Source organism: Acromyrmex echinatior, unplaced genomic scaffold, assembly GCF_024713525.1.
Source record: "Acromyrmex echinatior isolate Ae372 unplaced genomic scaffold, ASM2471352v2 Scaffold25, whole genome shotgun sequence".
NCBI classification, from domain to species: Eukaryota; Metazoa; Arthropoda; class Insecta; order Hymenoptera; family Formicidae; genus Acromyrmex; species Acromyrmex echinatior.
Window position 1 is genome coordinate 161,822 of NW_028259059.1, and position 20,923 is coordinate 182,744.

At 27.1% G+C, this 20,923-nt stretch overlaps 2 protein-coding genes across 2 annotated transcripts; both read left to right on the forward strand.

Moving 5' to 3' along the window:
• The first annotated feature begins 278 nt into the window (after positions 1-278).
• LOC147906490 (uncharacterized) lies at positions 279-8,658 on the forward strand. Its single transcript, XM_087416489.1, has 6 exons — positions 279-342; positions 625-817; positions 1,435-1,959; positions 2,556-2,708; positions 3,620-3,834; positions 4,612-8,658. The coding sequence occupies exons 1-5, from the start codon at positions 279-281 to the stop codon at positions 3,783-3,785; spliced, it is 1,101 nt and encodes a 366-aa protein (XP_087272615.1). The 3' UTR covers positions 3,786-3,834; positions 4,612-8,658.
• A 6,650-nt stretch (positions 8,659-15,308) lies between these two features.
• Positions 15,309-19,901, forward strand: LOC105151422 (uncharacterized). Its single transcript, XM_087416490.1, has 3 exons — positions 15,309-15,730; positions 16,237-17,523; positions 18,417-19,901. Exons 2-3 carry the CDS (start codon positions 17,399-17,401, stop codon positions 18,712-18,714), a joined length of 423 nt encoding a protein of 140 aa, XP_087272616.1. The 5' UTR covers positions 15,309-15,730; positions 16,237-17,398; the 3' UTR covers positions 18,715-19,901.
• Positions 19,902-20,923: the final 1,022 nt, after the last annotated feature.

Sequence of the window (20,923 nt, forward strand, 5' to 3'; positions counted from 1 at the left end):
AAATTGAGTCTTTAATAAAATAGTCTATTAAACAAATAATAAAATTCAATAGATAAAGTAAACTATTAAGTCTTGAAGATTTATTATAAAATTTGTCAGTCAAACGGTATATTTAATACGCACAAACAAACTAAAGATATGGGTATTTACATTTTCAGACAAGGAAACGTGTATCTTTCGACCTCTTAGCTATGATCAATTTTGAAATATTAAACAGTTCTCCGAGTAATAAGCAATTAGTTGTGAGTAATCCGTGATAGAGAACGGTGTTAACGAACATGGCTCAACAGCGACCAGAGGATACAGTGCAGTTTTACAAGGAATCTGAATTAGATGCGGAGGGTAATCAGTTATTTAGATGTGAATTTTGCAGACAAGATTCAAAGCCTGATTTTATCGATCATGTTTATCGAATGATATGTCATGTATACGAAGTGCATGGAAAAATAGAAATAATGGAAGACCCAAAATATCAGTCCATAGCAGCAAATTTTCATCTTGTACGCATCAAAAAAAGTAAAAGTATCAATGGGACATGCCGTGATTTTAATTGTAAAATGAAAATTAAAAGTAAATTTGGTAAAGCATTACCATTTAAAAACCACTCGATAACGCATCACACAGATGACAAAAAAAGTTTTTTTGCAAAAGCAGTAGAAATAGATTCTGGACGAAAAATACTGAATAATTACAAAATAGAGGACACCGAATATGCGAAATGCTCATTTTGTCGGACGCAGATACCCTTGGAAGGTTTGGATTCGCACACTGCTGAAGTACTTGCGGCCTTAAACAGACACTTCATCCCACATATTGAGTATGTAAAATATATTGTTCATATTTATCATTCTCAAAAGTATGAAAAGTTGATTTTATACATTTTGTTTATTTTGTTTTTACAATTTCGTTATTAATTCGAAAAACAGAAAAGATTTTGCAAATAGAATTGAAATTGAGCATTTCTTCATGAAATTAGTGTTATATAAATTAATGTTATATAAATTCCCCTGATATGTATATATCTTGTGTAAGAAAATAAGTATTCAGTATAGTTTCTGTAATCATTATTTTGTCATACATACCAATATATGCTAAGTATAATAACAACTTTGAATTCGAAGCGCCATATGCTAAGTATATTTTACTATATAACATTTAAGATGTTTTGTAATAAATTAAGTTCTTGGTAATGACCGTTATGGTAATCATATAATTTACATATATATATATATATATATATGTATATTAATAATATATATATATATATATATATATATATATATATTAATACATAATAATTCCGTGCCATATACTCGTATTGCAGTCACTGGTAATCTACTAATAGACAATTAATTTAAAATTGACACGGAACATAATTAATATAATACAAAAATTAATCAACTATATTTAATAATAATCTTATGGCTTCCATAGCAAATATTCGGACATACTACAAGAAGAAGTACAAGAATTATGTTCCGTAGACAAAGCATTCATACAAAGTGAGCTAGAAAAAGAAAAAAATATGCAATTAGAAGTAAACAAAAAAAAGCAAGATATTGATAAGGAAGTTTCGATGGAAGAGACTCTAAGAATTATAGAAACGGAACCTGATTCTCTGGAAGATCTTAATACGCTACTACAACAATATAAAATGAAATATAAAAACGAAAGACTATATTGTGATTTAAAACCTTGTTATTATAGATATAAATATAATGCTAATAAGTTACATTACATACAAAACCATTGGGAAATTCATCACGGGACCAAAAATATGATTTACAATGAAATAAAGCATTATTACAAAAGTATAAATACTCTACTTCTAAATTACAAAATAACGGATGGAACCTTAGCAACCTGCTCTATGTGTGAATATTCAGAAAATTTGGAAAAAGACAATAAATTGTATTTGGACATTTTGATAATTATGAGAGACCACTACCAAATCCATCGGTATAAAACGAATAATTTTTAGATATATCAAAATAAGCAAAAATAATTGCGTTTTACTTGATTTATTTCTATAACTTTATACTAATATGAAGAGACGATGATTGGTCTATAGTTTTGTTCTATCAAAATACATCTTATCAAAAACATTTTACAAATAGTAATATAATCATAAAGCAATTAAATACAAATAAGCGCCAGTTATGGTCAAAGTTAGTACACGTATACGTACGTACTTTAAATGAAATAATCTCAAAAATAACTGCCCGACAATTACTTTCGATCTTTCAACACATAATCAATATGAAATATTATAATAATCCCAAATTTAGAAACTTTAATTTCATGCTAGCATCTTAAAACCTGTAAAGAACTTCTTGAAAATAAGGTAACTTTTATTAATTTTACGATTATTTTATTTAAAATACATATATATGCGAAGCTATAGACAATCGTTTTGTAGGCAAACATGACCCTTCTTTTCGTGTAATTTAACGTTTAATTTTGATCATAATTGGTGTTATTTTGTACTTAATTGATTTACTCAAATAAACGATCTCATTTATAATTTTAATATTTATCCCGAAACAATTATTTAGTAATAGTATGATACCTATGTCGGGAGATATGATAAAGGCAGACGAAAATCTACAACGTGAGGTGGAAGAATTAAAGAAGAAAAGGCGAGAAGCTGCAACGCATATATCACATCCAGCGGAGAGATATGAGATTGAAGAAGTACACGTTGTTGAGTAATTATTCACTTTTCTTATATTAAATAACATTAACATGAAATGAACGAAGTATGAAAATTAAATATTAATTTCCAATAAAAGTATAATTCATATTATGTTACAAAAAATGTAATAAATTTTAAACTAATTATTATATTTTCACGTTATTAACAAACTGATAAATTACAAAATATTTAAGATTTTTTTAATTATACGAATATCAAAAATTTCTTACATAATATGGCCAACATTATATTTCCTGTATGTAGAATATAAGCAAAAAGTATGATAAATACTAACATTTTCTGCTTTATGTTGCTTATATAAGGAATTTGTGATGATTGATTCAATAATGAATGTATATAAACGCAAAGAAGAGTTCGCTAACAAACGTATCGCGACGATTGCGGTTACTTCGTATGTAATGAAATATTAGGGCGTATTTAACATGCATGTATAATGTGCAATAGATTTACTATCAGAATTGCTCCTAATAAACGTTCATTCATTTATTTTAATTAAATAATTTCTTATTAGTTAGTACGTAAATTGCAAAATGGAAAAAAATTAACTTCTTCGTTCAAATTGCTTCAACCGTTCTTTAAATTTATGATCGGACACTCAAGCAGTATATCTGTCAACATTTGCATATTACATTATGTGATTTAATTTCTGTATATATAGCATTATATTACAATATTCAATTTTAAAGACATTAATTTTATACAAAATGTATAACATAAATAAATTACAAATGTAAATGTTAACGAATTGATAATATTAATACTGAATCCAAAAAAATGCAAATTTTGATTTGATTTTTCAACAGGACATACACTTTGAATTTACATTGTTATGTATTTCATGGCATTTTTCTGTTTTTTAAATAATACGTAACAGTTTTCTATCTTTTTATTATGTAAATATAGGCCTGAACAAGACATTCCGAGTGAGGGTGTACCAGAGACACAAGAGACACCAGAGACAGAGTCCAGCGAAATACGAAGTACTCCGACGCAAAGTTCTGCAACTGTGGAAGACATGCCAACACAAAGCAGTGACGATGAGGCTATACCAGTCTCCGGCGAAACGTAAAGTCCTTTGACTGTGGAACCACTATCAAAACAAATAAGATTAGATCCTGGTAATTATTCGTTTCGTTTATATCACGTAACGATAAATCTTACATATTATACAATTTGTAATAAATATAACTTCTCCTGATCACATAAAACTGGTTAACAGAATAAAATTATATAGAATATTATTCAGAATATCTTTTGATTGTGTTGCAATTTTTGTAATAACTGATTAAATGAAATGTAAATAATATGTGCAAAAACAAAATTACAGATGTTATAGGTTTTATTGAATCTGAAAAGAATTCAAAACCGCCGCTGTACAAGGCATCTTTGTACAAAAGATATTATGCCATGTATTTTAATAGTTCAAATTTACTAATATTTATTATAAAATGAAATATTTTTTAAAATAACCTTTTCAAATGAGTTTAGGCAGAGGTCAATTTTTCATTTTATCAAAAATATCGGTTATGTAACTTTTTTTTGTAATCCAGAGACTATGTAAAAATAAAAAAAAACATTTTTATTAAAATTATCAAATTTTTTTGGTTTTTAAATTCAGTAATACAGAAAAAGATACATGATGATAGAGGAATTTTTTAATTAATTTAACTCGTATTATATGACTAGGAGAAGTGTTGCTCCATTAAAATTGGAGAATATGGCACTGTACGCATTGAAACATTGTAGTAGTGCCGGGAGATGAACAATTTCCCAATCTAAATTAGTTTTCAGTTTTTAAAATACAATTCCTCTAAATAATTGTTATGAATAAACTTTTGACAAAACCAATTGTGATTAGATATTTTACTCATTTTACATATTTACCATTTCTATAGATTGAAATGTAGTTGATTAAATGTTACTGTGACGGATTCTCATTTGATTACGAAAGAATTACACAAACAAGTAGCATCCATATTTGGCTGGAAGATCAAAGAGTAAAACATGCAATTCTGAATGTTCATCGTAATAGGATCAAATTACAAATTAAATAATAATAGTCTTGTAAATATAATAATCTACATTATTTTACATAGATCGTATTTTATCAATGATTTTATTAACAACAATTTTGAACTGTTAAGCAGTTATTTAATTTGCATATATGATTTATATAATATTAATACACATTATTGTATTTGAAAAACTCAAGAGTGTATGTATTGCAAAGAGTGTAAATTGAGTGCTACGCTTTTTTCTCGAAAAATTGACACGCGTTCTATACACGGTAACTAAAAAAAATTTAGAATGGAAATATAAACGCGTCAAGTATATTATTATATTTAACAATATAAATAAAATGTGTCAAATAAAAGATAAATAGAATCACTAAATTAAAAAACAACGTTTATCGAGGAATAATTATGTCTGCAGTAATTAATCGTATTCTTCGAAAACAAAACTTACAATTTAAAATGTATGGTTCATTTCGAATAATCGAATAATGCAGTTTACATAAGCATACATTATAATGCACATTCTCGATTTTATACAAGTGTCCGGAAATCGCCCGAAATACTACAAGAAGTAATTCGGGATTTAAGATGAAAGCAAAATCTATATAAAGAACGATCCGGAAGTAAGTCGCTTTTGAGTTATAACTACTTATATTTAAAAAAAATTGTATTTTATTTTTTATAATCATAATTTATTTCATAGGGTTTTAACATACATAACTACATTTCAGATTATTTTAGCGTTACCAAAAATGCACCACGCGGAGACATACTCCGCTAGGCATCCCTCTTTTTTAATCTTTTTTATTTAAAAATTTTTTTATTTTACTAGAGATATCTAGCAGACTATGTCTCCAAAATATTCCAAAACGTAGTTAAAAAATAGTATGAAATAGTTATTATTGTAATTATAAATAACCAATTACAATTTTTTTTAACATAAATGTAGTTATAATTTGGAAACGATCTATTTCCGGATCTATGTTTATATAGATCTTGTTCCTTCTTTTGAGTGCCGAATCATTTCCCGAAGTATTGCGGGCGATTTTCCAGATATCCTATAAATCTACGTGTTTTTTATTAATATTTTTGTTTTATTGGCACACTTTTATATTCGTATATTAATTATTATTTTTGTTCTTCCATATTATAAGTAATTTGGTGCGTTCCTTTTGGAAAATAATTGTGCTTATTAAACGTATTATACTACATATTAGCATTATAGAATAAAAATACTGTCAATGACATCGTTTATCCTATAGAATTTCCTTTCTTACTTTTTAATACAATAAATTAATAAAAGATTATTTTCATACATATTCGGAGCATAAATGAACAACAGGAAGCGTATAGTTTAAATTTCTACGGAAATTATGTATTATTGCTATAGAAATTCCTGTGGAAATTATGTATTATTTAATTTTAGAATGTGTTTATTTATACTTTGAATATAATGGCAGCGAATATTAACATTTATTAATATTTAGATAAAAGAGAAATAAAATCACGTTTATAAATTTGTAAGAAAAAAATGAATTTTTTCTGTATGTGAATTGGCTTTGATGTATGTCGATTTTGAATTAATAAACATAAGATGCATGATACATTGTTCACCAAAATTTTATATATTTATTTTTTATTAATATAATGAAAGATTAAGATACTTAATCAAAGTTCGGAATTAATCTACTATTCTGTTGTCAGATATTTTAATCAATAGCAATAATTATAATACGCTGGATATGCCGTTGTTATTGAGAAGAATATATAATTTGTCGAAATTGATGATCTAAATTTCCTGTCGAAAACAGAGATTTTCAAACTACATATGCATTCAATATTTTTTATTCCTCTCTATTAGATTGCTCCTAAAATTAAGCACAGAACAAATACGTGCAATTAACATAATGTTATTGATATATTAGCAATTTAATATATGTGTAATAAAAGACCTATAATATACGTAAAATCCTTATCCGTCTGCGCTACATATGTTTATTAAAAGGACAATATTTTCCTGAAAAGTGTTTATTTATTATTTTAATTATATTCAAATTAAAACATTCAAATTTCTTGCAGTAGTTAGCTACATCTTTATTCTTCAATTTTAGTGGTGAAAAATAAATTTTACACATTATTCTGGAAAATCAATATGAGTAAATCTTATGAATTGATCGAAATGAATTTTGATTGATAAAATGTTCGATTCCAGGATCCTTTTAATTGTTTAAATTAATATTTTCTGTTAATATTTTTTATCCGTTTTTATACTGTTAAAAAGTTCTAGAATATTAGTACAATTTAGTTTAACAAAAAATGCATATTAAATAAAAATAACGAATAATTTACAAGCACTATTTCTCTACTATTTTTAATATAAAATTTATTTAATATTCATTAATTTTTAGAAAATATAAAATAATAGTTTTGTGCAATTTAAACTTTAATATGGAATATTTCTTTATTCAAAATTTTTTTCTAGTTTCAGTAATATCATTCAACTTAAATAATCAAGTCTTTCTTATCTTTTTTATGTTAGTCGAAAAATATTTGTTACGAAACTTAGAATAAATATTCTTAGATAATAGTTCACTATTCTTCGATAAATATTTAATTTTAATAATTTAATTTAATTTATTTGTGCAACAAATTACATATTAATACTATTATAGAATAATAGAACGATGAGTGTATACTCAAAACGTTAAAGCACCATCGGATTTACTGTTCTAACGCGTATCAGTGTATATCAATCGACGGATTCTTGGGAGGACTCCATATACTTACAAACCGATTGCCTAAAGCATCATTTGCCTACATCGACGAGATACTATCAAAAACCGTCAACCATGACATTTATTTTTTTCGAAACAACCTCAAAAGCCCGGAGATAATTAAAGACATTAGCATTGTCAATAATTAAGTAATATAAATTTGTAAGTATTAACACAGATTGTATAGCTAATACATTATTATATTAATGATTTTATGTTATATAATATAAATATTCTATAAATAAATATGAATATTTGTAATGCTAAGATGTATCATATATACTTTCAAAAAATTACAATTTTCTTCTCTACAATTTACACTTTTATCGATCCATCTTTGACGAATATATAAATCAAAGTTTTAAATCAATTTTGATACTAGCGTCTCCACACATGTATATGGCACTATATATTTATTTCATGCATTTTTATTGTCTAGCATCAATTTTGATTATACATACTATTTTAACGCTGTTAACGGGATTCTAAAGTGAAGCCCGAATTCTAACGAGATCGCTGTTTCACCGATAAAATGCGACATGTCGATATATTTTTATATATTAACTAATCTGTGCTTCGCGGGTTTTCTCCATGTCTTGGTCCATTCTTGATGTGCCAACGTTTCGTGGGCCTTGCAGTCTGTATACTTGACTTACGTCAAAGGAACTACAGACCGGATCGGCAGGATATTGAACAAACACAATATCCGAACTATCTACAAACCACCCAAGAAGATAGGACAAATCTTAAAAAACCCCAAAGATCCAAGACCGCCACTCAGTTCCGCAGGAGTATACAGAATACCGTGTTCCTGCGGACAAGTATACATCGGGGAAACTGGGAGAATGGTAAACCTACGGATAAAAGAACACCAACGAGACGTTAGACTGAAACACGTCACACAGTCGGCACTATCAGAACATAACGTCGAAACAGGACATCAAATACTGTTTGACCAAGCAACCACGATAACCAACACCACATCATACTTCCCAAGAAAATACAGAGAAGCCATAGAAATACAAAAACACCCTAACAATCTAAACAGGGATAATGGCTATAACATAAGTAAGATATGGAAGACCATCCTCCCGACCAGCAAAGACCGACCAAGATTCCACTATCTGTCTCCCCCATCACTAACCCCCCCCCCTCCACCAAAATCTCCCACCTCAACAAGTAGCGTAACATAAAAAGGAAGGACCTGGAGGAACAGCTTAGTATCAGGCTGCTCCTCGCCCTGATGAAGTGGACTGCAAGGCCCACGAAACGTTGACACATCAAGAATGGACCAAGACATGGAGAAAATCCGCGAAGCACAGATTAGTTATATAGAAAGCACCCATGGAAGCATCAAGAAGATTTTTATATATTGTATATAGAAGAAAGCCCTCTATTATGAGATAAGCGCCTAATATTAAATAGCGACGTTTCTGCCAATCTTATTACGCTATATCTACCTTCCCCTTTATTTTTTTATATAACCACAAAGATAATTTTTTTTGGAAATAACTTTTTTATTATTTTTTTTTCGGTTAAATAAAAAATGATATCTATGTCTGTTTTGCAGCATCTAGCTTAGAAGTGTTTCATCAATACTTGTTCCAAAAATATTTTTTCGATGCATATAAAAATGTTTTATGCAAACCGTAAATAAAAAACTTTCGAAAAATCGTAAAAAACCGGAAAAAATTAATAAATTTTAAAATTTAAAACAAAATAATTCGAAATAAAATAAAATTGAAGAAAATATCTGACAATTTGCACTTATTGCTGTGTATAACTAGTGTAAATCCTTTTTCAAAAAATTAATTTTTGAACATTTATTCAAATTATTGAATTTAAAGTGACAAAGCAGTCCATTCGTTACTTACAGTACGCAATTAGTACAGTACGTATACCTACATACTCCATTTTGAATTGCACATTTTTTACTTCACATTTAAAATTAGTGACCAAAAAAGTCTACACAACATGCTCCTGTCTTCGGTGGCTATGTGTCAGACCCAAGAGGATATCGCATTATAGATAACGCCCGGACTGTTTTGGCACTTTAATTCAATAATATTTGAATAAATGGTTGGAAATTAGTTTTCCAAAAAAGCTTTTAAACTAGAAACGTACAGCTATAAATATAAATTATCAGATATCTTTTACGATTTTTTTCTTTCGAATTATTTGATTTTATATTTCAAAATTTGTCAATGTTTCCGGTTTTTTACGATTTTTACAAAATTTTTTTATTTGCGGTTTGCAAAACATTTTTGTAAGTATCGAATAAAAATTTTTGGAACAAGTATTGTTGGAACACTTCTCAGTTAAATGTTACAAAATAAACATTGATATCATTTTTTGTTTAACCGGAAAAGAATAATAAAAAATTTTATTCTCGAAAAAAATTATCCTTGTGGTTATTTAAAAGAAATATAGGGGAAGATAGATATAGCGTAATTAATTTGTCAGAAACGTTGCTATCTAATATTAGGCGCCTATCTCATAATAGGGGGCTTTCTTCTATATACAATATATAAAAATATATCGACGTGTCGCATTTTATCGGTAAAACAGCGATCTCATCGGAATTCGCACTTTAGGATACCCTTAACAGCATTAAAATAGGATATACCATCAAAATTGATACTAGACAATAAAAATGTATGAAATAAGTTTGTAGTACCATACATGTATAGAGACGCTAATGTCAAAATTGATTTAAAATAATGATTTTTATGTTCGTCAAAATTTGATCGATAAAAATGTAAATTGTAGAGAATAAAATTGTAATTTTTTGAAAGTATATAAGATATATCTCAGCATTACATTTTTTATGTAGATGTGTGATAACTGATAAAATTTTATTTTTAAATGGATTACATGGAAACGATAAACGTAATTAGCATGCTATTATTTTCGTATGCTTAACTTAAATAATTTCTTTCTATTAGAGGAAGTGGAAAGAGAGAGATTATCTTAAAATATAACATATTTAAGAATATTTAAACTAGTTTACCGTAAAATCTCACGAAATATTCCGCGCTACAAAGTATTATAATTTATAAATTTCTAATTGTAAATCAATTCTAAGTATCATTATTATTATTAAATGAATTTTTCGTAATAATACATTAAATAAAATAATCAAGTAATCGAAGGAGGATACAAAAAAATATATTGTGACAGAAAAAAAACTCAACTCTCTGATAGAAATTTACATTCCATTCGAATGCTGTTCTAATGCTGCGTTATATAATGTAAATCATGCTTTTTTAGGTAATTCAAACATTCTGTGCATGTAGAATAGAAATTTTCCATCATTTTGTTTAATGATGTATAAAATTTTGTTAAAATTTTTCCACAATACGTGAACACAGGTATGTGTGATTAAATTGTAATAAAATTCATAAATACTCATTGTGATTGTAAATATAAATCGATGATACAATTAAATAGTTGCTATTGCATTCAACCATTGCTTAGAACTACGTCATAATATAATCTTTTGTATTAACTAATTATCGCTATACATATACATACATATAGGTGAAATAATAAGTATGTTTTAAATACAGTTAATATTTCGATTCCACAGCAAGAACAATACAGATATGTGTAGTAACTCTGTTATTTATAAAACTACACATTAAATGGCATCGAACGATGAAACGATATGTTTGAAAAATATCACCTAAATCTTCTAAAGAGAAAGAAATTATCAATAGTTTTTATACTAGATTTTAATCAGACGCGTATCAATTTAATTTTTCGATCAATATATTGTATATCATATTTAGATCAATTATGTTGTTACAGATATATAAAGAACGAAAGTAGCTCGTATTAAATATATAAAATTAAAAGGTTAATATTAAACGAATAAAAATGGATATCAAATTAATAAAACATACGTATTTAATGAATCGGAACGTTTCGACTTAACAAAGCTCTTTTCAGCCGCAAGGAACATTTGACCAGTCGAATACAATTAAAATAGAACAAAGAAAGTTTTCATATAAAAGACGATGAAAATATGCAACACATAGATAAAAAAAATTTTTGTTTTAATTATAGTTTAATTATAGTTTTAATTATAATTTTAATTATAGATTGATTCAGCATTTGTAACGACTGAAGAGGGCTTTATCAAATTGAAACGTTCTACTTAATTAAATACATGTTTTAATTAAATTGACATATATTTTTGCTCGTTTAATTTTGGCCTTTTAACTTTTATGAATATATATATATATATTACTTTTTCACGTGTGTACAACAGTCATGCTTACGTCTGTGTGCGTGCAAAATGTATGTTATTTGAAATTGGAATCAAAATATACAATGTACTGTCATGGTCTGATATACACATATCAATTCACTCAAAATGATGCGAGGAAATAAAACAATTACTGAGCAGAATATATCATTTACACTGCAAATATATTTATGTACTACTAATACTTTCTGTCATTGTAGATTTAAATTTTATTCTTGGTTTAACTCACGTTTCATTTTTTTTTCAGATCGGAGAATTAGAAATAAAGAATAAATTAAACCGAGACTAAAATTAAGCAGATTTTGAAACTATTATGTAAGGCTCGAAATCTCCCATGAAATACTTTTATTATGCATTCATTGTTTTTCTTATATGGCATGTAAACCGCAAAAAAATATTTTAAGAAATTTTTTTAACAAATTAAATGAATAAGTGTCTTATAAATTTTGGTCTAAATTCGGAAGGCGTTTTGCTCTATCATGTCCAATTTTTTAGATAATTGAGAAAAATAATGGAAATCTATGTAAAGTCCCATTATTGTGCAATAATCAAGCGTGAGTCGTGGAAAGTTTTTTTAACTTCAGAAATGAATATTTTAAGCCCATTCTATAATTGCATAAGCGTAATTGTAAGTAACTGCAATTGTAAGAATTCATCAATCACAGACGAATATTCTTCTCATATTCGACTATAATTGGCCAATTCTTACAACTGCAATCATTTACGATTACACATTTTTCAATAAAATACGCTTACGCAATTGTAGAATGGGTTTTATTTTTGGAAATAAAATAACAATTAAAATATCTAATTAGTAATAAAGCTCATAAATTTTATAAAACAAAGAAAAAAGAGGGCTACGAGCCAAAAATTATTATATAAAATAAACATGAATGTAAAAAAATAAAATAATCAGACATGTTTTAAGATAAAGATTTAATAAAGAAAGCTAGCAGACGGACGTTTCGATCGTGATCGGATCATTTTCAATGTTAAAAATACATAATAGTTACAGTCGGAAAACAAAAAAAAACATAAATTATCTATTTCGCTCTGACGCTGGTAACAAGAAAACGAATCATAATGTACATATTTATAATATATAACGGAAAAAAATGTACGCATAATAAAAGCTACTTATAGTCATTAAAATGCTTATAATGTCAATTTTAATAAACCGAATGAAAGTCCTTTGATTAAAAGTGAACGGTAAACGCAAATATGAGTTTGATACTTGAGTCACAAATTAAAAGAGTTTCGGGTGCAAATAATATGTTAAAATTAGAGACAATGAGAAAAGAAATGAAAATCTTGTCTCCTCGGTGTTCTGAGACATAATGCAACATGAATTCTTTTCAGACAATAATTATTAATAGGTTAAACAAAAATTTTAACTTCGCATCTACTACTATGGAAATAAAAAGTTGTTGAATTTTAAGAAACTCAAAATTGAATATCCAAACAAGTTAATTTAATGAATTTTGTCTTATAATACCTGCATAAAAATGAAATTACAAAGTTATGTTACTTTATACAGACTTTCAGTTCGTTTTTAACCAAACATAATTATTAGTATGTAAGTATATTCCAAAGTCTTTATAATTACTAACAATTACAGAGATTTTGAATACACTTCAAACTTTTCCAATCGTATATCGCTAATTTAAGGTTTAATTTAGCAAAAAACGAGATAGAGACTCTCCAAGCTCCACCCCCCCTTATGCCTTGTAATACGCTGATTACCCAGGTACCACAAAGAGGTCAACAAGAATTCAGTGATATGTCATCAATTCTGAATTTATTTTCAGATGCAAAAAGAATTCTTCTTCTGAAATGTTTCTTCTTCTGAATTTCTCAAAAAAATTCATGTTGCATCCGAAAATAAGTTCAGAATTGATGACATCATTGAAATTCTTTTTGTACTCTTTTGAACTCTCTGTGCTTTTTGACAGTTCACAAGAAAATATGTTCTGCCACACATTATTAAAAATCTTCGATTATTAAAAATAAATAGATACAATGATTTCCTTATGGAATAGTGGTTACGAAGAAATATATTAAATAATAACAAAATACATGCGTTACAGTAATTTTTTATATAACAAAAGTTTCTCGGGCATCAACTCTCCGAGATACATCAAACTTCATAATAAGGGGATTTAAAAAAGTTTTATACTAAGAAATTTATCATATAAAATTTAACAATTCTTAATCTTCTGAATTTTCCAAAAATTTTGATTAATTAAAAATCGGTGTTGAGCGTTCAGCATGCATACCTCAGTTATTTTTATTAACTGCTGCGAATATTATGTAAATATATTTCGAAATCTTTACATTAATAAATTTTTTCAAGAAGACAATATTTTGCAATATTAGAGAATATATATATAGTATATATGCGTCGTCAATGTAATCATAAAAATAATAATTCGTGAATCGTCTAATGTCACGCGTTAATATTCAGTCTTGTTTTCATATTAATTACAATATTATGTGATTTTGTTATAATCGTTGAGCAAGTAACGAAGGCGAAACAGTCTCGAATCTTTGATAAAACCGCTCGTCATTTTACAAATCTACTCATTAAATTCCTTTTATTCCGAGTGAAATCTCATTCTAACCTAAAGAGTGAAAATTGAGTCTTTAATAAAATAGTCTATTAAACAAATAATTAAATTCAATAGATAAAGTAAACTATTAAATCTTGAAGATTTATTATAAGATTTGCTTTTCTCGTTACTTTAATCGATTCGTTCATAATATATCTATAATTTCGAATTTTTATGCGAACGACAGCTATAACGAGGATCTGGGCGTTTATTTATTACGTCTATTGTACATATTGAGATCACTTATGAGATGCACGCTTAATTTTAATAAAACAATTTCAAAATACGAACAGCCTATTTCAAGGAAACAGTACAATAAAACAAAAATTTAATTTCTATTTAAAGCAATTCTGATTCTCAATTTGAAAATATTATTTTCTACATGGTTTATTCTCTCCAAAATTATTATTATTATTATTAATAACGAGAATATATTCTTGGTTTAATTAAAATTTCTTCATGTAAGCAAGTTGGTTTAACGCTATATAATCTTATTTCAAGATTTATATTTTAAAAATAAAGACATTACCAATATAAGAATATTTTTTCTTCATTTACGTGTTTCAATAATTAAAAATTTTAGAATTTTATTAAATATTAAAATTGTATTAAATATGAAATGAGATGTAGATCTACAAAATTTGTCGGTTAAACGGTATATTTAATACGCACAACAAACTAAAGATATCAATATTTACATTTTTTGACAAGGAAACGTGTATCTTCTTTCGACCTCTTAGCTATGATCAATTTTGAAATATTAAACAGTTCTCCGAGTAATAAGCAGTTAGTCGTGAGTAATCCATGATAGAGAACGGTGTTAACGAACATGGCTCAACAGCGACCAGAGGATACAGTGCAGTTTTACAAGGAATCTGAATTAGATGCGGAGGGTAATCAGTTATTTAGATGTGAATTTTTTATCGATCATGTTTATCGAATGATATGTCATGTATACGAAGTGCATGAAAATTCAGAAATAATGGAAGACCCAAAATATCAGTCCGTAGCAACAAATTTTAATTTTCGACGTCACAAGACAAGTAAAAGTGACGTTGGGACATGTCGTGTTCTAAATTGTAAGGTGAAAATTAAAAGTAAATTTGGTAAAGCATTACCATTTGAAAACCATACGATAACGCATCATACAGACGACAAAAAACTGCTTTTTTTGCAAAAGCAGTAGAAATAGATTCTGGACGAAAAATACTGAATAATTACAAAATAGAGGACACCGAATATGCGAAATGCTCATTTTGTCGGACGCAGATACCCTTAGAAGGTTTGGATTCGCACACTACTGAAGTACTTGCGGCCTTAAACAGACACTTGATCCCACATATTGAGTATGTAAAATATATTGTTCATATTTATCATTCTTAAAAGTATGAATAGTTGATTTTATACATTTTGTTTATTTTGTTCGAAAAACAGAAAAGATTTTGCGAATAGAATTGAAATTGAGCATTTCTTCATGAAATTAGTGTTCTATAAATTAAAGTTATATAAATTCCCCTGATATGTATATATCTTGTGTAAGAAAATAAGTATTCAGTACAGTTTCTGTAATCATTATTTTGTCATACATACCAATATATGCTAAGTATACTTTACTATGTAACATTTAAGATGTTTTGTAATAAATTAAGTTCTTGGTAATGACCGTTATGGTAATCATATAATTTACATATATATATTAATACATAATAATTCCGTGCCATATGCTCGTATTGCAGTCACTGGTAATCTATTAATTATTATAGACAATTAACTTAAAATTGACACGGAACGTAACTAATATAATACAAAAATTAATCAACTATATTTAATAATAACCTTATGACTTCCACAGCAAATATTCGGACATACTAAAAGAAGATGTACAAGAATTACGTTCCGCAGACGAAGGATTCATACAAATTGAGTTAGAAAAAGAAGAAAATATGCAATTAGAAAATATGCAATTAGAACAAAAAAAAGCAAAATATTGATAAGGAAGTTGCAATGAAAGAGACTCTAAGAATTATAGAAACAGAACCTGCTTCTCCCATTCCGGAAAACTACAACAATACGAAATGAAATATAAAAACAAAATACTATATTGTGATTTAAAATCTTGTAAACATAAATATAAATATAATGCAAATAAGTTATATTGCATACAAAACCATTGGGAAATTCATCACGGGCTCAAAAATATGATTTACAATGAAATAAAGCATTATTACAAATGTATAAATATTCTACTTCAAAATTACAAAATAACGGATGGAACCTTAGCAACCTGCTCTGAGTGTGAATATTCAGAAAATTTGGAAAAAGACAATGAATTGTATTTGGACATTTTTATAATTATGAGAGACCACTACAACCAAATCCATCGGTATAAAACGAATATTTTTTAGATATACCAAAACAAGCAAAATTAATTGCGTTTTACTTGATATATTTCTATAACTTTATACTAATACGAAGAGACGATGATTGGTCCTTAGTTTTGTTCTATAAAAATACATCTTATCAGAAACATTTTACAAATAGTAATATAATCACAGAGCAATTAAATACAAATAAGCGCCAGTTATGGTCAAAGTTAGTACACGTATACGTACGTACTTTAAATGAAATCATCTCAAAAATAACTGCCCGATAATTACTTTCGATCTTTCAACGCATAATCAATGTGAAGTATTATAATAATCCTAAATTTCGATAGAACTTTAATTTAATGCTATATCTTAAAACCTGTAAAGAACTTCTTGAAAATAATATAACTTTTATTAAGATTTTATACAAAATACATACATATATATATATATGTGAAGTTATAAACAATCGTTTTGTAGGCAAACGGGACCCTTCTTTTACGTGTAGTAATTTAACGTTTAATTTTGATAATAATTGGTGTTACTTTGTGCTTCATCGATTTACTCAAATAAACGGTCTCATTTCTTACTTTAATATTTATCCCGAAACAATTTTTTAATAACAGTACGAAAAAACCTACACGACGTATGATAAAGTCAGATAAAAATCTACAACAGGAGGTGGAAGAATTAAAGAAGAAAAGGCGAGAAGGTGCAACGCAGATATCACATCCAGCGGAGAGATATGAGATTCAAGAAGTATACATTGTTGAGTAATTATTCACTTTTCTTATATTAAATAACATCAAATGAACGAGGTATGAAAATTAAATATTAACTTCCAATAAAAGTATAATTCATATTATGTTACAAAAAATGTAATAAATTTTAAACTATGTTTCACGTTATTAATAAACTGATAAATTATAAAATATTTAAGCTTTTTTCAATTATACAAATATTAAAAATTTCTTACATAATATGACCATCATATTTTCTGTATGTAGAATATAAGCAAAAAGTATGATAAATACTAACATTTTCTGCTTATATATTGCTTATATACGGAATTTGTGATGAGATAGATTCAATAATGAATATTTGTAAACGCAAAAAAGAGATCGCTAACAAATGTACTGCGACGATTGCAGTTACTTCGTATGTAATGAAATACTGGTGCGTATTTAGCATGCATGTATAATGATTACTATCAGAATTGCCCCTAATAAACGGTCATTCATTTATCTTAATTAAATAATTTCTCATTAGTTAGAACGAAGATTGCAAAAAAATTGGGAAAGAATTAACTTCTTCGTTTAATTTAAATTGCTTCAACCGTAATTTACATTTATGATCAGACACTCTAACAATATATCTGTCAACATATTATATTATGTGATTTAGTTTCTATATATATAGCATTATATTTCAATAATCAATTTTAAAGACATTAATTTTATACAAATGTAAAACATAAATAAATTACAAATGTAAATGTCAACGAATTGATAATAACAATACTGTATCCAAAAAATGCAAATTTTGATTTGATTTCTCAACAGGACGTACACTTTGAATTTACATTGTTATGTATTTCATGGCATTTTTCTGTTTTTTAAATAATACGTAACAGTTTCTATCTTTTTATAATAATATGTAAATATAGGCCTGGACAAGACATTCCGAGTGAGGGTGTACCAGAGACACAAGAGACACCAGAGGCAGAGTCCAGCGAAATACGAAGTACTGCGACGCAAAGTTCTGCAACTGTGGAAAACATGCCAAGACAAAGCAGTGACGATGAGGATATACCAGTCTCCGCAGATGAAACGCAAAGTCCTTTGACTGTGGAACCACTATCAAAACAAATAAGATTAAATCCTGGTAATTACTCGCTTTGTTTATGTCACGTAAAGATAAATCTTACATATTATACAATTTGTAATAAATATAACTTCTCCTGATCACATAAAACGTTAACAGAATAAAATTATACAGAAAATTATACAGAATATCTTTTGATGTGTTGCAATTTTTGTAATAACTTATTAAATGAAATATAAATAATACATATGTGCAAAAACAAAATTACAAATGTTATAAGTCATATTGAATCCGAAAAGAATTCAAAATCGCCGCTGATACGAGGCATCTTTGTACAAAGGATATTATGCCATGTGTTTTAGTAGTCCAAATTTACTAATATTTAAAATGAAATGTTTTTTAAAATAACCTTTTCAAATGAGTTTAGGCAGAGGTCAATTTTTCATTTTATCAAAAATATCAGTTATGTAACTTTTTTTCGTAAGCCAGAGACTGTGTAAAAAGAAAAAACTTTTTCATTGAAATTATCAAATTTTTTTGGTTTTTAAATTCAATAATACAGAAAAAGATACATTATGATAGAGGAATTTTTTGAATAATTTAACTCGTATTATACGACTAGGAGAAGTGTAGCTCTATTAAAATTGCTGAATATGGCACTGAACGCATTGAAACATTGTTGTAGTGCGGGTAGATGAACAATTTCCCAATTTATGTTACAATTTCAGTTTTTAAAATATCGATTTCTCTAAATTATTGTTATGAATAAACTTTTGACAAAACCAATTGTGATTAGATACTTATTTTACATATTTAACATTTTTATAGATACAGATAGTTGAATAATTGTCAACGTGGCGGATTTTCATTTGACTATGAAAGCATTACGAAGACAAGTAGTATCCATATTTGACTGAAAATCAAAGAGTAAAACATGCAATTCTGATGAATGTCGTAATAGGATCATACAAATTAAATAATAATTGTCTTGTAAATATACTAATCTATATTATTTTACATAAATCGTATTTCATCAAAAATTTTCTTAACAATTATTTCGAATTGTTAAAAAGTTATTTAATTTGCAAATATGATTTATATAATATTATTACACATTATTATATTTGAAAGATTAAATAATGTATGTATTGCAAAGTGTATAAATTGGATGCTATGCGTTTTTCTCGTAAAATTGACATGCGATCTATGCACGGTAACTAAAGAAAATTTAGAATGTAAATATAAACGCGTCAAGTATATTATCATGTTTAACAATATTAATAATTAAAGTATAAATATAAGGTGCCAAAAAAAAAAATAAATAGAATCATTAAACTAAAAAACAACGTTTATCGGGGAATAATTGTGTCTGCAGATATTAATCGTATTTTTCGAAAACAAAACTGATACAATTAGAAAAGTATGGTTCATTACGAATAATCCATTAATGCAGTTTACATAAGCATATATTATAATGCACATTTAAAGTTATTCTCTATTTTATACGGGTGTCTGGAAATCGCCTGCAATACTACAAGAAGTAATTCGGGAGTTAAGAAGAAAGTAAAATCTATATAAAGAACGATCCAGAAATAAATCGCTTTCGAGTTATAACTCCTAATATTTTAAGAAAATTGTATTTTATTTTTTATAATCATAATTTATTTCATAGGGTTTTAACATACATAACTACATTTCAGAATATTTTGGCATTACCAAAAATGCACCACGCACATATTCCGCTAGGCATCCCTCTTTTCTAATCTTTTTTATTTAAAAATTTTTTTATTTTACTAGAGAGATATCTAGCAGACTATGCCTCCAAAATATTCCAAAACGTAGTTAAAAAATATGAAATAGTTATTATTGTAATCATAAAAAACCAATTACAATTTTTTTTAACATATATGTAGTTATAATTTGGAAACGACCTATTTCCGGATCTATGTTTATATAGATCTTGTTCCTTCTTTTGAGTCCCGAATCACTTTCCGAACCATTGCGGGCGATTTTCCAGATTCCCTACGTGTTTTTGATTAATATTCTTGTTTTATTGGCACTCTTTTATATTCGTATATTAATTATTATTAGGTGTTGGAATTAATTCGTAGCGTTTTACAAGTGATGGGAAGTACTTTCATTAATGTATTTTTTAATGCTCATGTGAAATAAATAACATTCTTTCATTAAAAAACGCTACGAATTAATTCCAACACCTAATATTTTTGTTCTTCCATATTACAAGGTGCGTCTCAAAATTTTCCGAACTTTTAGCATCTAGACTAAAAGAAAAAAAAAGTTTTAATATATATTTTCGGAAAGTTCGTTCTCTCGAACGATACAAAGAAA

Excerpts from the sequence above, each read along its gene's own strand:
- LOC147906490 (XM_087416489.1), top strand. The coding sequence starts at position 279 with ATGGCTCAACAGCGACCAGAGGATACAGTGCAGTTTTACAAGGAATCT. Across the intron at positions 818-1,434 it reads CACTTCATCCCACATATTGA|CAAATATTCGGACATACTAC; the intron begins GTATGTAAAATA and ends TGGCTTCCATAG. Across the intron at positions 2,709-3,619 it reads GAAGAAGTACACGTTGTTGA|GCCTGAACAAGACATTCCGA; the intron begins GTAATTATTCAC and ends ATGTAAATATAG.
- LOC105151422 (XM_087416490.1), top strand. The coding sequence starts at position 17,399 with ATGATAAAGTCAGATAAAAATCTACAACAGGAGGTGGAAGAATTAAAG. Across the intron at positions 17,524-18,416 it reads CAAGAAGTATACATTGTTGA|GCCTGGACAAGACATTCCGA; the intron begins GTAATTATTCAC and ends ATGTAAATATAG.